General features: G+C 42.6%; 1 protein-coding gene across 1 annotated transcript; it reads right to left on the reverse strand.

The window, feature by feature from the left end:
- Positions 1 to 387: 387 nt before the first annotated feature.
- agps (alkylglycerone phosphate synthase) lies at positions 388 to 18,725 on the reverse strand. Its single transcript, XM_088382162.1, has 20 exons — positions 18,500 to 18,725; positions 16,010 to 16,099; positions 15,224 to 15,314; positions 15,025 to 15,145; positions 14,876 to 14,950; positions 13,633 to 13,704; positions 13,398 to 13,477; positions 12,491 to 12,571; positions 11,843 to 11,968; positions 11,533 to 11,641; positions 10,226 to 10,353; positions 9,775 to 9,826; positions 8,417 to 8,493; positions 8,216 to 8,328; positions 7,086 to 7,155; positions 6,660 to 6,721; positions 6,040 to 6,129; positions 5,223 to 5,322; positions 5,087 to 5,144; positions 388 to 2,111 (listed from the first exon to the last, which is right to left on the reverse strand). The coding sequence occupies exons 1-20, from the start codon at positions 18,691 to 18,693 to the stop codon at positions 1,990 to 1,992; spliced, it is 1,911 nt and encodes a 636-aa protein (XP_088238288.1). The 5' UTR covers positions 18,694 to 18,725; the 3' UTR covers positions 388 to 1,989.
- Between the last annotated feature and the right edge of the window lie 92 nt (positions 18,726 to 18,817).

Here is an 18,817-nt window from a genome sequence, read left to right on the forward strand (position 1 = left end):
GTAATAGAAAGGCTTACGTACTTGGGTTAGGGCTACAAACTAGGGTTTAAAACTAGGGTTGGGGTTTCAAAGCAATTCTCTTGCTTTCCTCTCCGTCCTTCCATGCTTGTGCACCTCAGACACGCAACAACAAAATCAAATTGCATTGCCAATGCTGCCCTCGTGTGGGCAAAAGATTGCTTTTTTTTAAATTCCATGTTTTACCAGGTAAGTCAATTGAGAAAACTTTAATAAACACAAATATTTCTGATGGCTATTTAAGTTGGATTTATTGCACAAAGAGCGGTGACAAAACACACTGGCTGTTATTGAATTGTTAGGATAGAATAACAAAAAAAAAGGAATTCCATATAACATTCCAAAGCACATTTGTTGACAAGTTTAAAAAAAAAAAAAAAAAAACAGTTGCCATGTCAAGCAGCAGTTCCAAAATGAATCCATCAATTTGACAGGGACATTACATCGGTTATCAGTAAAGAACATTCGGGCGAAAGAAAAACTTCATAGTCAACTAAACATCATTAGGGTACACTTTCACATTCTAATGACATCCAAATACTGTACAATGCGGCCTTTTCAAACATGCTCAAGAGAGAGAATGTAGAGTCTATTACAATTGCACTTTCCAGTGAAATACACCAACTACACTAGACACTACATTTTTTCCCACTCCAAAATGACTTACTGTACATTTGAGTACTTGCCAATAAAGACTTTCAATACTTGATGCCATTGTTTCTCGCAATTGCGATGAAAGCATGTTTTGTTCTTTTTACATTAATGTGGCTCCTCTCTGAAAAGTGTCTGTCTCAGTCTAGTCATGTAATATCGGTGTTTCAGTGTCGGAGCATTTTAGAGCACCGAGTACTGATATCAGTGCATCCCTAGACATGACAATTGAGCATTATCTTTTAGAGATCCAACTTGGATTGGCTGTGTACCTAATAATTTGGCAAACAGTCCAGTGAGAAAACAAGATTAAAGCTGCTTCAAAAAAGGAAAATTTTCATTTTCAATTTGAACAAACACAGAAGAATTCATTGTAAACTCTTACCAACTGCTAAAACTTTTTTTTTTTTGCATACGCGGATTCAAAACTAATTTGTCAGAGTTTGCATGTGTTTAAGTCTTTGGTAGGACATGAGCAAAACATGACATTGGCACAATTAAAACTCATTCAATCCCAGGGACATTTATATATGTACCTTTTTTTTCATGTGGTAGAATAAAGGAACAATTGAAAATGGCTGGCACTGAATGAGTTTTAATAATGAAAAAAAGAAAGAAACAATTCAGTAACACATCTTGGGCGCTTTGGGTACAAAAACTCAAAGTAATATATAAATGTTAAAAGTCAAGTTAAGGTCCAAGCAGGGGTTAGTTCATTTCGCCACCCCCCAAAAAAGAAAAAAAAAAAAAACATTTTTTTTTTTTTTTGTATATAACAACAGGTCATCAGTGTGACACACATTCACACAGTCATTGTTGCTTGACAAAGGGAAGGACAATGTACCCGAGTGGATCATCAGGAAGTATCCAAGTACATGATTTTGAGGGGTTGGGTGGGCAGACAAAAGCTTTCCAAAAGGCACAGAGCTTCAGTAACATACCAACAAAATGGAAAGCCATTTTAGAAAAACCACTTGGTCCACATCCAGTCATGCGAAGACAACGTATGTGTTATTCGTGAGGACAAAGTGTCCTCGTAGAAGGACCTAAAGCTTGATATCAAGGATATGGACCAAGTGTTCAAATGCCTTTCCACAGAAGTGAGTTGGAGTGAGTAGACTTGATGTTGTGTTGTATGCAAGACGTGCGTCACTGCTTGTTATGGCTCATTTCATGAGCGCGCACACATGATGGCACCACATGATAAAGAAGAACACAAGCGTTCCTTTCAAATTCTCAAATCTCTTTGCATGGTTTTGGAGGAGGCTGTGTGTGTGTGTGTGTGTGTGTGTGTGTGTGTGTGTGGCTGGGTAGGCGGGATTAGAGGAGGTTCCTGTTTCCGAAGATGTTAGAGGGGTCCACGTAGTCCTTGACGGACTGCAGCATACCCAGACCCACGTTGGAGACAGTCTGCCTCATCCACTCCTTGCGAAGTTTCCCCACTGGAGACACAAAAACGTAAACGGGGATGAGGTTTTTGACAGGATTTTTATATATATACATATATATATATATATATATATATATATAGTGTCACTTCCTGTAACAGACAACTTGATAGGTTCCATGGGGAGCACTCTTGCAACGAGAGAATAGAAATGAATGGATGGGGGGGGGGGGGGGGGGGGTAATGTTTAGAGTTGGGAGGGGCGTGCACGGGAGGTGGGGTGCATGGGCACGGCTGATTGCTCGGCAGGCTGCTGTGAGCCAATCAATCTTGTGAGAGTGAGTGAATAAACAGAGGGTGATAAATGCTTTTATTCAGCCAGGAGAAATGTTTTGCATGGTGTGATTTATAGAGCTCAGCAGACTATCAAACTCATTAGGCCTCGTGTGTGTGTGTGTGTGCGTGTGTGTTCCCACAGGAGGATGAGGAGGGGGCTGGGAGGCCCCACACGGCCACCCTCACATTTGCTCCTCGCTCCTCTCACCCAGCCAGATGCCATCGTGGAGCTCACAACCTCCGTCCATACTCTGAAGGAGAAGTTTGATGTTGCTTGGGATGGTGACTTTAAACCCAAATGGAGGGTTGGCATAATCTCAAATCTGAGGGGCACGTGAGGCTCTTGTGCAATTTTGAAGTCGATATTATCTCGTATGCACAATTACCATTTTGACTTCATACCAAAATTGGGATATAATAAATCTATGACTGTTTCTGCAGGCAGTTTTATTTTCTTCTACTCAAGGTCTTTTGATATAAATGCCAACACCGAACTCGTATTGACGCGTCCGTGTGGGAGTTTTATTCATACGGCAGATTCTAATCTGAAGATATCTAATGTCATAATTATTTCCTACTCGGGCGACTGTGCTGCTTGAAAGCAAAAAAGTAATAATTGTCATTGAAGCCAATTGCCGTACAAAAAAAAAAAAAAAAAAAAAGATAAAATGTGCAAACGTATCAGTTTGTCAAGCATTGTCGACTTTGAACTTGTCTTGTTCATCCTGAGAACAGGTGCTCCTCACTGTGTAAATACTTAAAAGTAGCAGAATAATCACAGCAGATTAGACACCCCCTCCTTCCCGCCTCCCCTGTACAGATAGGACGAGCCCTGACATATTTGTTATTAGAGTCCAGCCAAGCAACCCAGATGGGGATCGGGCTGTGAGGGCCTCCTGACACAAGAGGGCAGACAAGCAGGTCACTGGGGGTGGGTGAGGGGCTCTGATAGCACGTGGACCTCCAGATGGTGACAAAGGGACCAATCAGATTCGGCGCCATAACTTTAAAAAAACAAAAAAAAAAAAAAAACAGTGCTCTCCAGGAGCGTACCCTCCTCGCTCCCTTTGGCTCCACCTCCATGCCTCCTCCTGGGAAGGCGAGAAAACAGAAGGTGGCGGGACTGCATCATTGCCTCCATCAGCGTGATAATTTACACATCTATCTTGTCGCGCTCGCTCTCTCTCGCTCACTCGCTGTCGCCATCAATCTCTGGCGGACGGCCACGCAGCTGAGGCCAACCACAAAGACGGTGTGGCACGCTTTCCATCCCGCCCGGCCAAAGGCTTTTGTTCTGCCACCGCGAGGTAGAGCTCAACTGAATCATCTCCATCTTTAGTGAGGTCCGCACGGCGGTGAAGGTGAGGACGGAGGGCTCCTCGTCGACAAATGGAGGTCGCGGGACTGAGTTTTGCCCACCCCACCACCCAAGTATTGATAGATGGAGCAGTGCACAGGTGATGGATGCTCAGAGGCTCCACGCTACTGCTGCAGCGGTGACCCACTTGAAGCTGTGCTTTTTACAAGCAGCCATCCATTTTCTATCACGCTTCTCCTGTCCAGGGTCACAGGGGTCTCGAGACCATCCCACATGAGTTTAAAGCAAGAGGCAGGGTGCACCCTGGATTGATCACCTGTCAATCACATGGACGACACATACTCCTTTTCATACTGAGCTGCTTGGAGCAAAATTAGCACCAAAATCAGCTATCAGCTTTACTTTTGGGAATGTCAGGGGGTTCTTGACTCCTTTCCACACAATGCTATCATGTTAGCATTGTGCAGTGTCCTGCAGAGACAGTGTTGGATGACTCAACATCCCCAAAAAGTGTATTTACCGCTGTGCCCTCCAACCTGGCCATCCTTGACTACATCTGTTTGCTTTGATACACAAAACCCAATGAAAGTGGATCCATTTGTCAGCAGCTGATTGTAGCCAGACACACTGGTCTGTCTGCGGCCAGATAGCCAGCACCGCTGTGATTAATCACAATTATAGAGTGGGCCCCATACACAGGAGCCACATGGATCACACCCCACCCCCTTTAGGTTGCTGAGGGTGGCCCGGGCCACCGTTTGGAGGTCAGCATTCAAGCGGCAACACTGGTGGCGTCGTTTAACGCCGGCCCTCGCCACCTCCTTTTTATTAGCAATCTTTTAATTTTGTGGCCGTACCCGCCTTTTGGGGGGGGGGAATTGCAATTTAATATCGCGGGTGATTCGCTGCATACTGATTTTGACAGGTGTGATGAATCGCCTGAAGTGATGTATGAAAACAGCCAGGCGGATGGCAATATAGATAAAGCGGGCATTTTCTCTGAGGCCTGATGGGGCCGTGAGTGGCTTGCAGTTTGAAGGGGGAAGAAAAAAAAAAATCATCAAGTTTGCCAACTGTAAAAAGCGGCATACACACGCTCCAATTTGGAACAATTTAATAAAGATGAGATAGTAGTGTGCGCAGTAGGTGAGACTGCATTGGACGCAGTACCAAGACTGGCCTGTGTGAGGCAGCAAAGAAAAGCAAAAGGAACAAAGAGCAGTAGGAGAAGAAATATGGTAGATTCTCCCTCGCTAAAATGACATTTTAGCTAATCTGGTAATCAGCGGATGAGTCAATGTTTTTATAGCTCCAGTTAGAGACAACGCTGCAGCTTGTGTGCGCATGCCCCCGATAGGCACGTGAGCTTGTCCTACCTCCATGATGATGCGATAAACTGCCTCCGTTGGCAAGGATCTCGTCTCTGGCAGCGTGCTGAAGAGAAACAAAAATTTAGTCAACCGTCCACAATCTGGGAGCACATTCTTGCGTAAAGTAGACTAAATGCGGCACCTCCACTTGTTCATACACGTGCACGGGATCAGCAAGGCCCCTGTAGTGGAAGGCGAAGTAAAAGTAGACACAGGCGCCGGCGTCATACGTTTGCGTTACCCTGCAAATCAAAAGATGAGAACATTAGTCAATTGCAAAAAAATTAATGCGTGAGGGGATGAGATTATTTACATAATATATTTTCTAATGATGACATTGTTTTGTTTTCACTCTTCAAAGCCCTTGGTGGGCCTAGCAACAAAAACTATTGATTTAAATGAACTTACTGAGCAATGTCTCAAAAAGACAAACGCAACATTGCCAGTGTGTGCTTCTAAATAAAAATTCCTTTAACGGGAGTCGGGTCCCCATGCTAAAAGTCTCTGCTGCGGCCTCGCTCCCCGCCGAGGGCAGAGCCCTTGTTCATCTGACATGGCCCATCACCTGGCACGCTGGCTGCTTCAGAGGTTAAATGGACAAATCAATCATGTGACAGAGCGAGGCCGGGAAATGAATAGCTGTGGCATAATCAGGCTGAGGCCTAATCTGTCCACCGGCATAGAGCGGCCGGCCGCATGCCTCTCTTCAGCTGCTTTGCCGTCTGCCTGTCAGACTCTGGTGAAGGTTCATCCAAACATTGGCAAAGGCTTGACTATTGTGTTTCAATGAGGAATATCGCTTATTGATTAGTTTAAAGGAAGAAGCTTTAATTTCAAAAGTAACAATGCATCAAGCTGATGATTTTTGGTCATTAGTGCCTCTCAAAAAGCAAGGGAGCGGCACTTGGGGGCAGCTAGCAAACTACTGTGCGACAATCCATCACAATCACAAATGTTACCTGCAAGTGGCCAATGGTGGAAACTGGACTCCTCTGTTTTTACACTCGCCTATGATGCGAGCTTTGACGTTCCGGCAGATGTCCAAAACCCTGAAAGGGGGGAAAAAAAAAAATCTGAGTTTTTTTCTTTTTTAATGTGGTATAGAATGCATGTGGAATACATTTGGCCTTAAAAAGAAATTAACAGTACGAAGAAGCCGACATGAACATAGAAACCGCCGCAAGAGGATCCCACTAGTGTGGAAATGGCCGCCGGCATGTGCAGCCGTGTGGAGGACAGCGAGAAGGAAGTCTAATGAGCCGAGCGCCTGCGTCCACTTGCTCTCACTCCGTCTCTCCTTTCACGCGTGTTACGCAACGAGGGGCGACAATGACAACGAGGACGAAATGTGGCGCGCATTGCGATCGGGTGGGACTTGAACCCAAGACTCGAGCGAATGGCTTGAACTACAATTGTGAGCAATTAGTCAAAGATCTCAGCAGACCTTATGAGTTGTCATTTGTAGCGCCAAAAGGTAGATTTCTTTTTTTTTTTTTCCTTAATTGATTGTTTTAAATTTATGGCCGACAATGATGACCTTACCAGAGCATTCAAAAAATCGCCACAATTGTGTATTTACCTGTCCCAGGGTACTGAGGTCTCGAATGACTCGCCAATCACATAGTAGTCCATCCCCAAGTCCTGTCCAAAGGAAAACATCAACATGTATTTATTATAAAGTATGTTATGCTTCAACTCTGAGCAAAGAAAGATCATTCATCTATCATAATTCTTCGCTTGCTTTCTTTTTCTTTTCTCCCCTGTCATTCTTTGAAGGTCTAATAGAATGAAATCCAGTCATGGGTTATCTTGAAATGCTACATGGAAATTAGTTTACAAAGAATAGAAAGAGTAATTCTCAAAATGAACACACAATAAGTATGACCACATCAAATCAAGGGCCTGGAGGTCACATTCTGCAGGCCCCTTGTGTTCTTGTCAAAGGCTCCGCCCAGCTGTCCATTAGCTTAGCATGCGTTTAAAAAAAAAAAAAGCGGTCACCCACCCGGAGGTAAGCGATGACAAAGGTCAACATGTAGCCCCTCTGCCCATTGTCCTCTCCGGCTGCCAGGCCTCTGGAAAGAAAAAGATAACAGGGTTAATATTCAACTGTGGCGTCTTTGTGAGCGGCTCTCACGGCAGCTGCGTGCGAGCCTGTCAATCCAACAATGTGCAGATCAATGCAGGTCAGCCGCACATCCATCACCTGCGGTGTGTAATCAAATTTTCATCTAGCACCCAAACTAATCAGGCCAAGCTCATTAGAAAATCGCTATATCGATTCATGGCGTTTCCCAACATCGGAGGAAAATATCCCGCGTTGATCCATCACTGACACTTGATCGTCTTTTACTGGAAATAATGCGATAAAGCGGAGGATGCTCTGTGCACCTGCCAACTTTCTTATGATGCAATTGCTGCTATCGATAGCCAATGCTGTAGCGCCAACAAAAAGTACACAAATTGCTTTTTGGCAACTATGAATTAATTTAGTCACAAAGAACATAAATTAATATTATAAGACCAAAATTAATACAATAAGACCAAATGGCAAATTTGGACTTTGGAGTGGTGTCGCGGCATCCAGAAACATAGTTAAAAATACATTTAAAAAAAAAAAAAATAGAAAAAATTGAACCGCGAGAACAACCCTTAATTTGCATAGTCTATGAACAATTTCAAAATACTCTTTTATATAAATTTAATTTGTAATGGGGGTTGAATCATTTTGTGTATCATAGAACAAAGAAATACATATACAAATGCTAAATTAGTAGCTCTTGCTTACACTGTAATTTAAAAGTGTTTTCCGGTCTGTACTGTGAAGTGACGTAACTCTGAATGACTGTTTGAAATTGACCTAAATCATCTCTGTGGAGCATCCCGGTGAGCCTGATGTGTAACTGATTCCCCCCCACCAGAGGACCTCATTGATCAGCACCCACAAAGGCGGGCCTGGCAGGAGGACATCCACAGGTGATCCATCACCGTAAACTAAGACAAACAACGAAACGCAACACTAAGTCCAGGGCGTCCTTTTCGACGTTACTTCTACTTATGGCTGGTATCAAACATTTCCACTTCATGTTTTGCGCGTCTCCTCCGTAGCGTTACAGAGGAGGGGAAAGTACTGACCCAAACATTGCGGCGATGCCATAAACTTGCTTCTCATGCTGCAGGACCTTCTCTCGGTCACCCTCGAACAAAAGGGTGGCCACGCACAAGCGGTTCTGGTCAAAGCCTTTGAACTGAGGATTTAAGAGGCCGAGGTTCATTTTTCATGAGAAACACTTGGGAGCGTGCCTCCGACGCAGACGGCTCATGCTCGCGCTTTACCTTGGTGATGTACAGTTTCTTCAGGCCGTCCAGAAAGGAGGTGAAAAGTGACGACACTTGAGGCTTGAGGGCGTGACCTGTGGACACGGCAGTTAAAGGGGGAGCCATTGAGACGCGGATGAGGATTTCCTTTCAAACATTAGTCATCGTCTTGTGGGAATCAGCAAAAGCGGGATGGTCAAGAGTTATTTGGGCTCTCAAACAAAAAAAAAGGAGGGAAAAAATAAATTTGAATAACTTTACAACGGGCTGGCTGCTGGCGACAATAAATCACAACTTCCTGAAGGGAAGCCGAGTTGACGCGACGATATCGCTCTTCCTCACGCATGTTTTGATTTATTCTTGATCAGACACACAAAAAAGTGCCCGGCGGACAAGCAAAATGAGGGCCGGGGGCCAAAGGGACGGCCATCAATCATGTTACGCGTGATGTCGCCGAGACTTAACAGTTCATTTATTTCTCCTGGTGTATGCTCTACTCTCTTCATCACTTAGTGGCCTAATTTTGTCCACTGTGAGGTTTGACTGCATGTCTCCACTTCTGTCAGCCCCCTCACACTATTTAATTAATAACTCAACATCGGCGAGAGACCCTCGCTGCATATGATTTTACTCTTAAGCCCCCCGCGTCCTTTGTTCTTTGCTCCTCCCTTCCGCGTGTGATGGTGACAACAATCTCATTTTTCATCTCAAACGCGCAGACAGGCACGACTAAATTGCACGCGTAGTCCCGATCTGAGAAGGCATCAATTGGTGATATTCAACGTGAAGCCACTAATAAGGCTGAGAAGCTATCATGGAGTTTTAGTTATTAGCGGGAAAAAGCCGGTGGCTTCATCCAGCTTGCTTAATGCTCAGAGGTGCCTACTTGATGAGGAGCGGAAATCTCGGCGAGATAATGAGATCCCCGGAGGCTGGGGGGAGTTTTACTCAGATCTCTGGTGATGCCAGATGCATTGGCCAGACCTTAAGGAACGGTATCATAAAACTTCAATGGAATGAATGCTTGGCTTAGGCCGAGAGCCATTTTTCTGTTATTAGGTTTATATTATTGCCAGTGATATTTTCTGTTGTATTGTTATTTTATGTTTTTTGGAAAGTGCTTTGTTACGGCAAAAGTGCTCTATAAGGTAAATAAAGCCTTATTCCTATTTTTTATTTTATTTTTTTAAATCTCGTTGCGACTTATCTTCAGTTGAAATAAAAATATAACCGGCGGCGTTCGTTGATGTACTAAAAGAAGATTAAGTGGCCGTTTCAAATTACAGACTGCAGTTTGAAGAAAAAAAAAAAAAGCAATGTTCAAAAACATGAGCTAAAGTGATTTGCACTGCCCCAAAGGGTCCAACAGAACTTACCAAACTTAAATTGCTCATTATCCATTAGTCGAATAGATGCAGGAGCACACCTCTAAAAGAGGAGGGGAAAAAAAAGAAGGATAAAAGAAATGAAAATCAATATAACTTGACGTTGTAATTTGATGAGAAATGATGAATCCCTCCTGCAAAAAGTCGGAGGCGTTTTGGTTTCTTGATTGATAATTCTGGAAAATTTGATTGTAAATTATTTATAAGATTTCAACTGATCAACACAGAACTAATTTAGTAAAACTGTTAAAAAAATCCTTTTTCAAAATGTAGTTCATCAATCGTAGTAGTTTTGATGACTGTTGAACGCTTAACACTTAAGTTTTATTATGTCTATGATTTTTTTTTTCTTCCAGAGTAGCTCTGTTGGGTTGATTTGAAATTGGCAATATAGATAACCAATAATGTGATGTGTCTGTTTGATAAAATAGTGTAAAGTGACCTGTTTGGCAACTTCCCGAAGACAAGCGACACCTTTCTCAAAGTTGGGGAACACCACGGAGCCGTATTTCTGATACTCCGGCTTGGGTCGAATCTTCATTGTCACCTCTGTGACCACACCCAGGGTTCCTATGAAAAAAAAAAAAAATCACAAAGATGATGAAGCCATAAAAATAAGTAAATTGAGGCTACATGTCGTTTACATGAACGTTGTACTCCTTGGAGTATTTATTATTATTTTTTTTAAAAACAGGGTTCTGGTAAATGTCCTGGGGGTCCTCGTGGTGACCTTTGTCTCACATTTCAACAAGGGGGATCTGGTTTTCTACTGGGGCAGGGAGGGCAAGAAAGATTTATCGGCAAGGAGCACAAGGAAATAAAGCAAGGCTCTCTCAAAGACAGGCAAGCCCAGAAGTGCAGCACGTACGCAGATACAGCTAAACCTCTGACCCACCTTACGACCCCCCCAGAATCTTCACGAAAAGAGAAGCCACTGTGCGCGCTTGAAAACGTCAACACAGGAAATAAGAGGGAGATGATAGTTGGAAAAACAGATGTGGCGTCACACATGGAAAATGTGTTTTGAAATCACACAAATCAACATTTGGGCTTTTTGAACTGATATTGGATCTCTTGGTATCCTTAAGAGCTTTGTGTGCTTTTTGCTGCCATCAGTGATTTTGGACAAATGATCAGTTGCTAGTGGCAACTGTGGCAGGCGCAGACGTACTGTTCTCAAACAAAAACAAACAAACAAACAAACAATCTTATTTTAGCTGGTGAATCTTTAGGGCTGTGGATTTACTTGTACTCAAGAACCACAGGTTGACCACCAATTACTTAGACAAAAGCAGTGCTTTGCCGCCATCTTGTGGCATCTACAGGTAATTATAAATATTTTTCCATTTGGAACTGTCAATTACTTTTTTAATTTTCACACAATTCACTTCCTCAAGTCAGTTTATTCATTTAAAAAAAAAAAAGAACAATGAAAACTTGTATATTGTTGCAACTAAAGGTCATTGAAACAAATGCTTTGTCGTTTGACTGATGTGCTAGCACACAGTTGAAGGTTTTGGTGCAAGGCAACTGCGTCAGAGTCGTATTTGGCTATCAGGTGCAGCTTGTACACTGTAAATAGCGGTCAGGGACAGTTAAGCCAAGGACAGGACAGGGCGCTGCAGACGTGTGGGGAGCAAGCATGAGAATCATCCTCATGTTGCTGCTTTTTATACAAACAACACTGGACACAGCTGTAAAAGTGCCCAAATTCCCTGGCGGCATGATGAAACAAAAACACAAGCAAACCTTCGGATCCCATGATGAAGTGATGAACGTCCGGCCCGGTAGACATGCGGGGACCCTGACAGCTCTTCTCAATCACCCCGCGCGGAGTCACCATCTTAACGTGGACAACCTATTCCCATCGGGGGGGAAGGAAAACGAAAACGACATGCTGTATTTAGACAGACGTATGGGTTCGGCCTTTTCGGGTTCCAAATTAGAAACACTGCCTCGCGCCATGTGGGACCACTCATGCTGTGGTCTCTGTACTGAGAGGGCGTGCGTGAAAATGTTTTGTAAATTGTTTCCTTCCGATGAAGAGATGAGCACGCACCAGGTCCTCAATGTTGCCATAGATGTTCTTCTTCATGCCCGACGCTCTGGTTGCCACCCAACCCCCTACTGAGCTGAACTCCATGGAGTCCGGCTCATGGCCTGTGCAGTAGCCACTCTCATTAAGCTGGAAAATACAATGAGGAAGATGTTAAAAGTCAAATCACGCGCCAATGTACTGCTTGATTTGGATTTTACTATTTTAATGCAATTTTAAAAAAGTATGCAAAAAAATCCATTATATAAACTATTAATTGATTTACAAAATATTAATGAGCACAACCGTTTGAGATGCTTTTCTTCATTATTATCATTCCAAAGCACATGGTTTTGCTTCCTCATAGTGAGGCATGTGGCATCCATTTTGACTTGATTTAAGGGAGCAAGTGTGGCTCCTTGGCCTGTCACATGTGCTTACGTGTCACTTGTGTGGGGGGATGAGGAACTTAAGAAAATACCCAACAACCTCCACAAGAGGGCCTCGAAACAAAATGTGATTCAAGTCACGGCTTTAAAAAGCCTTTTCTTGTGGCTGAGTCTTAACGCAGAGGTGTCTGCAGTAAATCATACAATGTTAAGCATCGAATGTCAGCTCTTAAGGAATTTGCTGGCCAGTCCCTAAACACTTAAAAGACACGACTGTAGTCACCTGACGCTCCAAATCCTGACCGATGATGCCGGCTTCCAGGTGGGCAGTTAAATTTTTCTCATCGATCCACAAAATGCGGTTCTGCATAGGATGGAAAAAAAACCCAAAATAAAAACATAAGTTTTACATCGTAAAGATGTTTATAGTAATGTGTGTGTGTTCAGCTCCCCAAGGTTTAACTTAATTGAATATCAAATTTCAAATATACGCTTCTTATTTGGGGCACTAAGCACTGGGCTCGAGCCTACCTGCATGGGGTCAACATGCCCCCCTTTTGCCATCAATTTCACTGCAGAGGTAATAAAGTTTACTATATTCCTGCTCCGCTGCTTTCACACACCAGAGCCACCTGACCTCCGACCTCTGACCTCCACAACAAACCACTGGTGGGACAGCAGCATATTTATTGTTTTCACACAGTTCAAAGGACAACGCTATATTGGATATTTGCTGCTTTATATTCCGTTGTAAAAACGAAACGTTATCGTGTTCATGTGAGAGAGCCGACCTTGCATGAAGATGAATGGATGCTGCCAAACTATAATATTTGTGTTACGCTACTAGCGTGTTATGGGATTTATGGAATGCGGCCGTTTTACGATTATGGTTACTGCCATGACTTTTCTTTGCTTAAAGGAAAACGTGTTGGGAATTGACATTAAATAGTAATTTTGTTTTAATGCTAAACAAAAGGTAATTCATTATTTGGTTTTGAGATGTGCCGCAGGAATACTTCTCAATCACTTATAAAGACAAGTGCAATAAAAATAGTATCTTATCAAGATGGCAGAGAGGAAAAGGAAAACAAATGTTTTTAAAGATTAAAGAGTGACTCAACGTCAATATGTACAGTTGGTATGCTTTGAGGGACTTTATTTATTTCAAGGAAGGTATTTACGGTACGTACCATCTGAGAGGTATCCAGAGAAACGATACAGCGAGCTTCATCAGTGGGACACTCGAGAGCACTGGAGACACTTGTTCCTCCTGTATGGAAAGGAAAGGGGAGGCAGTCAAACACAAATCTTAAAAATAATCTTGTATCTGTTTGTAGTAATAATGCAGAAAAATAGGCCTTTTTATTTTCAATTTATCAGGCGGAGAAAGCAAAAGACCACCGTTTCGGTGCTTTGAAAACTCACCTCCGTATGGTATCAAACAAACGTCGTGCTTGCTTGCCAGTTCCACGAGTTTGACGACATCATTGTGGCAGTCTGCAAAGACACAAGACAAAAGTGAGGTCAGCGCGATAAGATATATCATAGCATTTAACCTTCTCGATCGCAAACATAAATTAAATCTCATGGCTCATTTTGAAGAGAAGAAAAAAAAAAAAAGATATGACAGAGGTGATAAATTGGATGTTTATATTGGCAGGGCCATTAGAGACGGAAATAGCAGGGGAACAGGGTGTGTATTCATTTGCCAGAGGCTTTTCCCAGGTGGAGCGCGAGTGCATGAAGCGGTGCTCTTTGTGCTGAGGTGATCCCAATCAATACAAATGCGTTGCGGCCAATAACGGAGCCAAAGCAGGTCACAGTATGCGGGGAGGAGGACGCACTTAAGCGGGCGAAAGAGGTGCTTCTGCACCCTGCTAAAGGCTGCCGACAGACACGACACACACGGCCGTTAGAAAATCGCATTTGAAGTCAATTAGCTCGAGTCAAAACAAACAGATTGGCTTAGACTGTATGCAACGTCTTTCGTGAAAATGACCAAGTAGAAATGAAATGTAAATTTTTATGATGAAAATGTGAAAGGAGACATATCACACATGACAAATACATTTTAATTAAACATCCATTCAGGGTTAGATTACATTATAATTTAAGAATTGACAGTGATAAAGGGCAATCGTAAATGATTAGAACTATATTAACATTTTCCTTAGCTCTTTTTTTTATAACTTCATCAAACATCATCGAGACTACTCGCTCATCATTAAAACCAAAATAAAACTCGGCTTGATATATTTCTCGTGCCCTTAGGTGGGGCTTCTAAAAAGTACAGCAGGGGTCTGCAATCTTTTAGAGAGCTACTTTGAAAGCCTCCAGTGCAACTTGTGTTTTATAGATACCACTGGTAACTTTTATGATTCGGCGTTTGCATAATAGATCTTTCTCTCCATGGAATTCATCAGAGTCTATCGCAAACCTATGCTCAAATCACAATAACGGTAAATATTTTATAAATAAACTTCTAGACCATAAATTAGGAATTTAAAAAAAAACAAAAACATTTTACGTTAATTGATGACTCCTTAAATGTGAATTTGAGCATTGTATGGGCCTTTTCTTTGACCCTTGGGCAGGATGGAATAATGTCAGCCATGACAACAATGAGAATGGCACTGCCATAAAAGACATGGTACTGCTTCAAACTCACCAGGCCACACCACCAAATCGGGAATGCGACCAAATTTCCCTTCTCGCAAGGCAAAGATCTCATGTAAGCAATGCCCTGTAGAAGACATAAGGAGTGAGCAACATACAAACAAACAAAACCCAAGGAGACCATCTCCAAGTGAGCGTTACCGTGGCTGCGAAATACGCGGTCCTCGGCATCGTGAGAGAAGGGAATACCGAAGGATTTCAAATCGTCCAAGAAGGCTTCGTTAAGAGTGGGAGCTGGTACGGCGCTGCTGTTCAGGAGGGGCTGAAACAAAACAAAGCATTGTTATGCACTTGCCGACCGTCATTGTTGACACAACAACTAGGAATGCACAACACTCACTAATGCTGGAGTTTTGTGCTGCAGACTGGCTCCAAACGTGCTCTCAAACCAGTCTCTCAGGCCAGGGATGACCATACCACTTAATCTATATCTGGATAGAGATCAGGAGGACACAGAGTCAGAATTTTTTTTTTTTTTTTTTTTTAACTGATAACATTACACAAGAGCAGTTAACCTCAAGCCTTCACATACCATATTAATGACCAACCAGGTCCAAGTGTTCATTAACAATAATGCAGACTTATAAAAAGATTCTCTTAAAACTCTTAAAAAGATTAAATACATTGGCTACTAAGCATATGGTTTCATTCAAGGAAGGGTTCTCTTTCGGGAAACAAACCGGAAGTTCCCTCTTGAGTGTACTTCAACCCGGACAAGTAAATTATTACAAGAATTATTTGTCCAGAAGAAGTGGAGAATTTCCTGTTAATGTGCAGCTACGGCTAGGGAAAAGAATGCCACTTATTCAAGCACTACTACACGACAGCCACTAGATGGCAGCAGTGTGGTGTCACTAGTTCGGATGGGAGAGCGGGAAGTGTGTGCGCGTGCGTGTGTGTGTGTGTGTGTGTGTGTGTGTGTGTGTGTGTGTGTGTGTGTGTGTGTGTGTCTTTAAATTGCTGATGAAATGATTGACGCAACACACCCCAAGATTACAATTACATGAGAACATGAGAATGCTTACACAATATGGTCACGTGAGTGAATGAGATAATGTATCATTTGGCCTTTGGGGACATTGTTGAAGAGGTACAAAAGCTGTGTGCTATGTGACTCTCACTGTACCTTTTGCCACTGAATTCTGCTTGGCCTTTCTTATTGAAGAAGAACTTTGAATCGCTGTAGCCCCAACCGTTCCACTTCATGATCTCCTGCCTAGAGGAAAATAATAAAACAATGACGGGAGTGATGGTTAATGGGTAATCACAAGATGTTAAACATCTTAAATAGTTCTGGAGGTGTTTTTTAAAAGCAAGACGACACGCCAAATACAGACGACGATCCGATACCCTGTCTCACAAAAGGCTGACGTCAATGCTGTCTGATTTTATTTAGCTGGTCAGTTTCCATCGCATTCAAGGTGGGCCTTTTTATCAATGGGGAGGTTAATGGTCGGAAAAGTACTAGACAACCACACCTATTATATTCTCTGGGGACATTCATGAACATGCTCGGACTATACTGGACAGCCTATAACAATTGGGAATTAGTACAGCAACATTTGAGGGGGGGTGCTCAAAAGTTGTATGAACAATTTTAGGTGTCAAAACTTAAAAAAATAAATAAAAACGGAAAGGGTCTCAAAAACCTGACGTGCAACGAGAAATGTTGATGTCTGAATCACCATCAAAACCACATTCAGTAAAACAAATCCATCTCTGATTTCAATGTTCTCTTGAACAGTCTATAAGCTTGACTGTGTGTTTTGCTTTTTCTATCTTTTTATTCCAAAAGCTGGTGCATGACATCACGTATTACACCAGACGACCAACTTCTTTAACCTACTGTTTTCACCTGTTACAGGAAATGCTTTGCAAAGTTTCTGCTCACCACACCTTCCATACTCCGAGATGCCAAGGGTGCTTTTGGTCACCATGACAACTCTGCGACTTGATCCCTTCAACTTTTCATTTTTCATTAACGGTGTGTATCAGTCTGCCCACTCGATTTCTACGATTTTTATGGTGGCGGTGCAAAAAGGGATACTTGACAGAAGCTTCCCCAGCACATGCAACGATATTCATCTAATACAGTAATTTAAAATGTATTTAATTAATAGATGAAAAAAAAAAAATAATTCCAGACTTGAAACTGGAACAAAAAAGTCTTTGGAACAACACTACTCACACTGAGGCGGTTTTACCCAAAAACAACTGCACCAATCATCCAAAGCGCAACTGGAATTTGTCAAACAAACACTACCCGAGTTCAATGACCTCACAACCACCAATTAAGCCAGTGATGCAAGTGTAATGCAGTACTGTATAGCTTTCTTTACAGAATGCAGCATCATCTGCAAACTAAAAAACAGGCACTTAAAGCACAGAAAGATTTGGCTCTGTAACTGTGCAACTACTAACTCAGTCAGATTTCTTTCTGATTAGGTCTCTTGCAACGGGACAGCTTAACCAGCACATCGGGATTGTTTTCTACTGACACCACTTAGATACTTGCCACACTACAATGCAAACATAGCGAGATAAGTACGTAATTCCTAAAGGAAAAAAACTTGTAAAACTGGAACTGAATATGATAAGAGGGTCCTGCACTAAGTTGCTTTAGATGATGAAAAAAGATCACAATGATTTACCAATTTAAGTGGATAAAACTCTAGATGTTAAAAAAAGCAAAAACATTTGACTAATTTATTTTATTTATACATCTGTACTGGTCCGAAAGTCATGTTGTGGGGCCACTTTGAACGTAGAGCCCTGTCGTATATCCAAAACATTACTGAATATTTTAGTAATTTGCAGGGGAATTAAAGATGGTATATCTAAATTAAACCTGGCACATCTTAGAGAAAACAATGTTCTACAATTTACTGCTTTTGTACTATTGCTACAATGTAACACTGACCAGAACACTGTAAAACGGGGGCCAATTTTTTTTTACACTCAACTGCAGCTGTTGAATCCGATTTCACATCAGATGACAGCTCCACCTCCCCGAGGTTTCATGAACGCGACTCAGCCGCCAATAGGTCGAAAGTCAGACCACCATGACTCTTAGCCAATCAGATTAACTAAAAGAAGCCCAAATTACATTCACTGCCTCGTCGCTCGGTTGTCAAACAAATCAGGAGGTTAAGTAGAGCGTGCAGAAAAGAAAATGAAAAAGTATTTATAGTTTGTTGTCGTACAGTATTCATACAAAAACCCCAACTATGAAAACCTCGTCTTATATATGCCGAACAATCGACACAAGTTGAAGCGCCACAAAACGTTGCAACCATTGTTCGTTCTACATCCTCCAATAACAGAAAACCTGGAAGTGCAATAAAACTAACTTTGTCACTGTGTCTGAATAAACTAAAGAAAATTGATGTAGTGCATGAAGCCGCACCCACCCGGTATCAAACAAGTGCTAACAGTCTGGCCAAAAACCGTTTTTCCGCGACTCACTATGAAATTTGTGTTTGTCTGATAGGTAAATAAATCACACATGATGTCAGCGCCGCATGCTAATTTCAGTTTCTCTGCTACGCGTTACACAGATTAAGCTACAGGGAATGTGTGGACCCTTGTCAACCCCCGCTCCATCACAGACTTATACCTCCTTCGCGGCATTGTAGTCTTCTCCTGTTGGGCGACATCCGCCTCGCTCCCCTGGGCTTTGCACTCGGTGGCTACAATGGTGGAAGCACTATCCGCCGGTGATCGTAAATGCCTTGCAGTTATCTTCAACCTCTGCTGAGCGACTCGTTGGATGTCGGAGCCGTCTCCAACGCTGCCGCTGTCGGACGCCATGCTGCTTCCGTATTGGTGACGGGAGAGAGCGGAACTGTCACATAAGAGGGAAGAATGTGGCGTTCATGAGGACCTGGGAAAAAGCAACATTTTTTGTATTTGGTTTTTGGCATGACGTTTCCGC

The sequence above is a fragment of the Syngnathus floridae genome, chromosome 8, assembly GCF_059516105.1.
Source record: "Syngnathus floridae isolate MCC-2025c chromosome 8, RoL_Sflo_1.0, whole genome shotgun sequence".
Classification (NCBI taxonomy): Eukaryota; Metazoa; Chordata; class Actinopteri; order Syngnathiformes; family Syngnathidae; genus Syngnathus; species Syngnathus floridae.

Bases quoted from the DNA above. Each gene is read 5' to 3' on its own strand.
- agps (XM_088382162.1), bottom strand. From the start codon at position 18,693: ATGGCGTCCGACAGCGGCAGCGTTGGAGACGGCTCCGACATCCAACGA. The intron at 15,146-15,223 runs GTGAGTGTTGTG...GTTTTGTTTCAG, and splicing joins AGCACAAAACTCCAGCATTA to CCCCTCCTGAACAGCAGCGC. The intron at 12,572-13,397 runs GTACGTACCGTA...CATCCTATGCAG, and splicing joins CTCTGGATACCTCTCAGATG to AACCGCATTTTGTGGATCGA.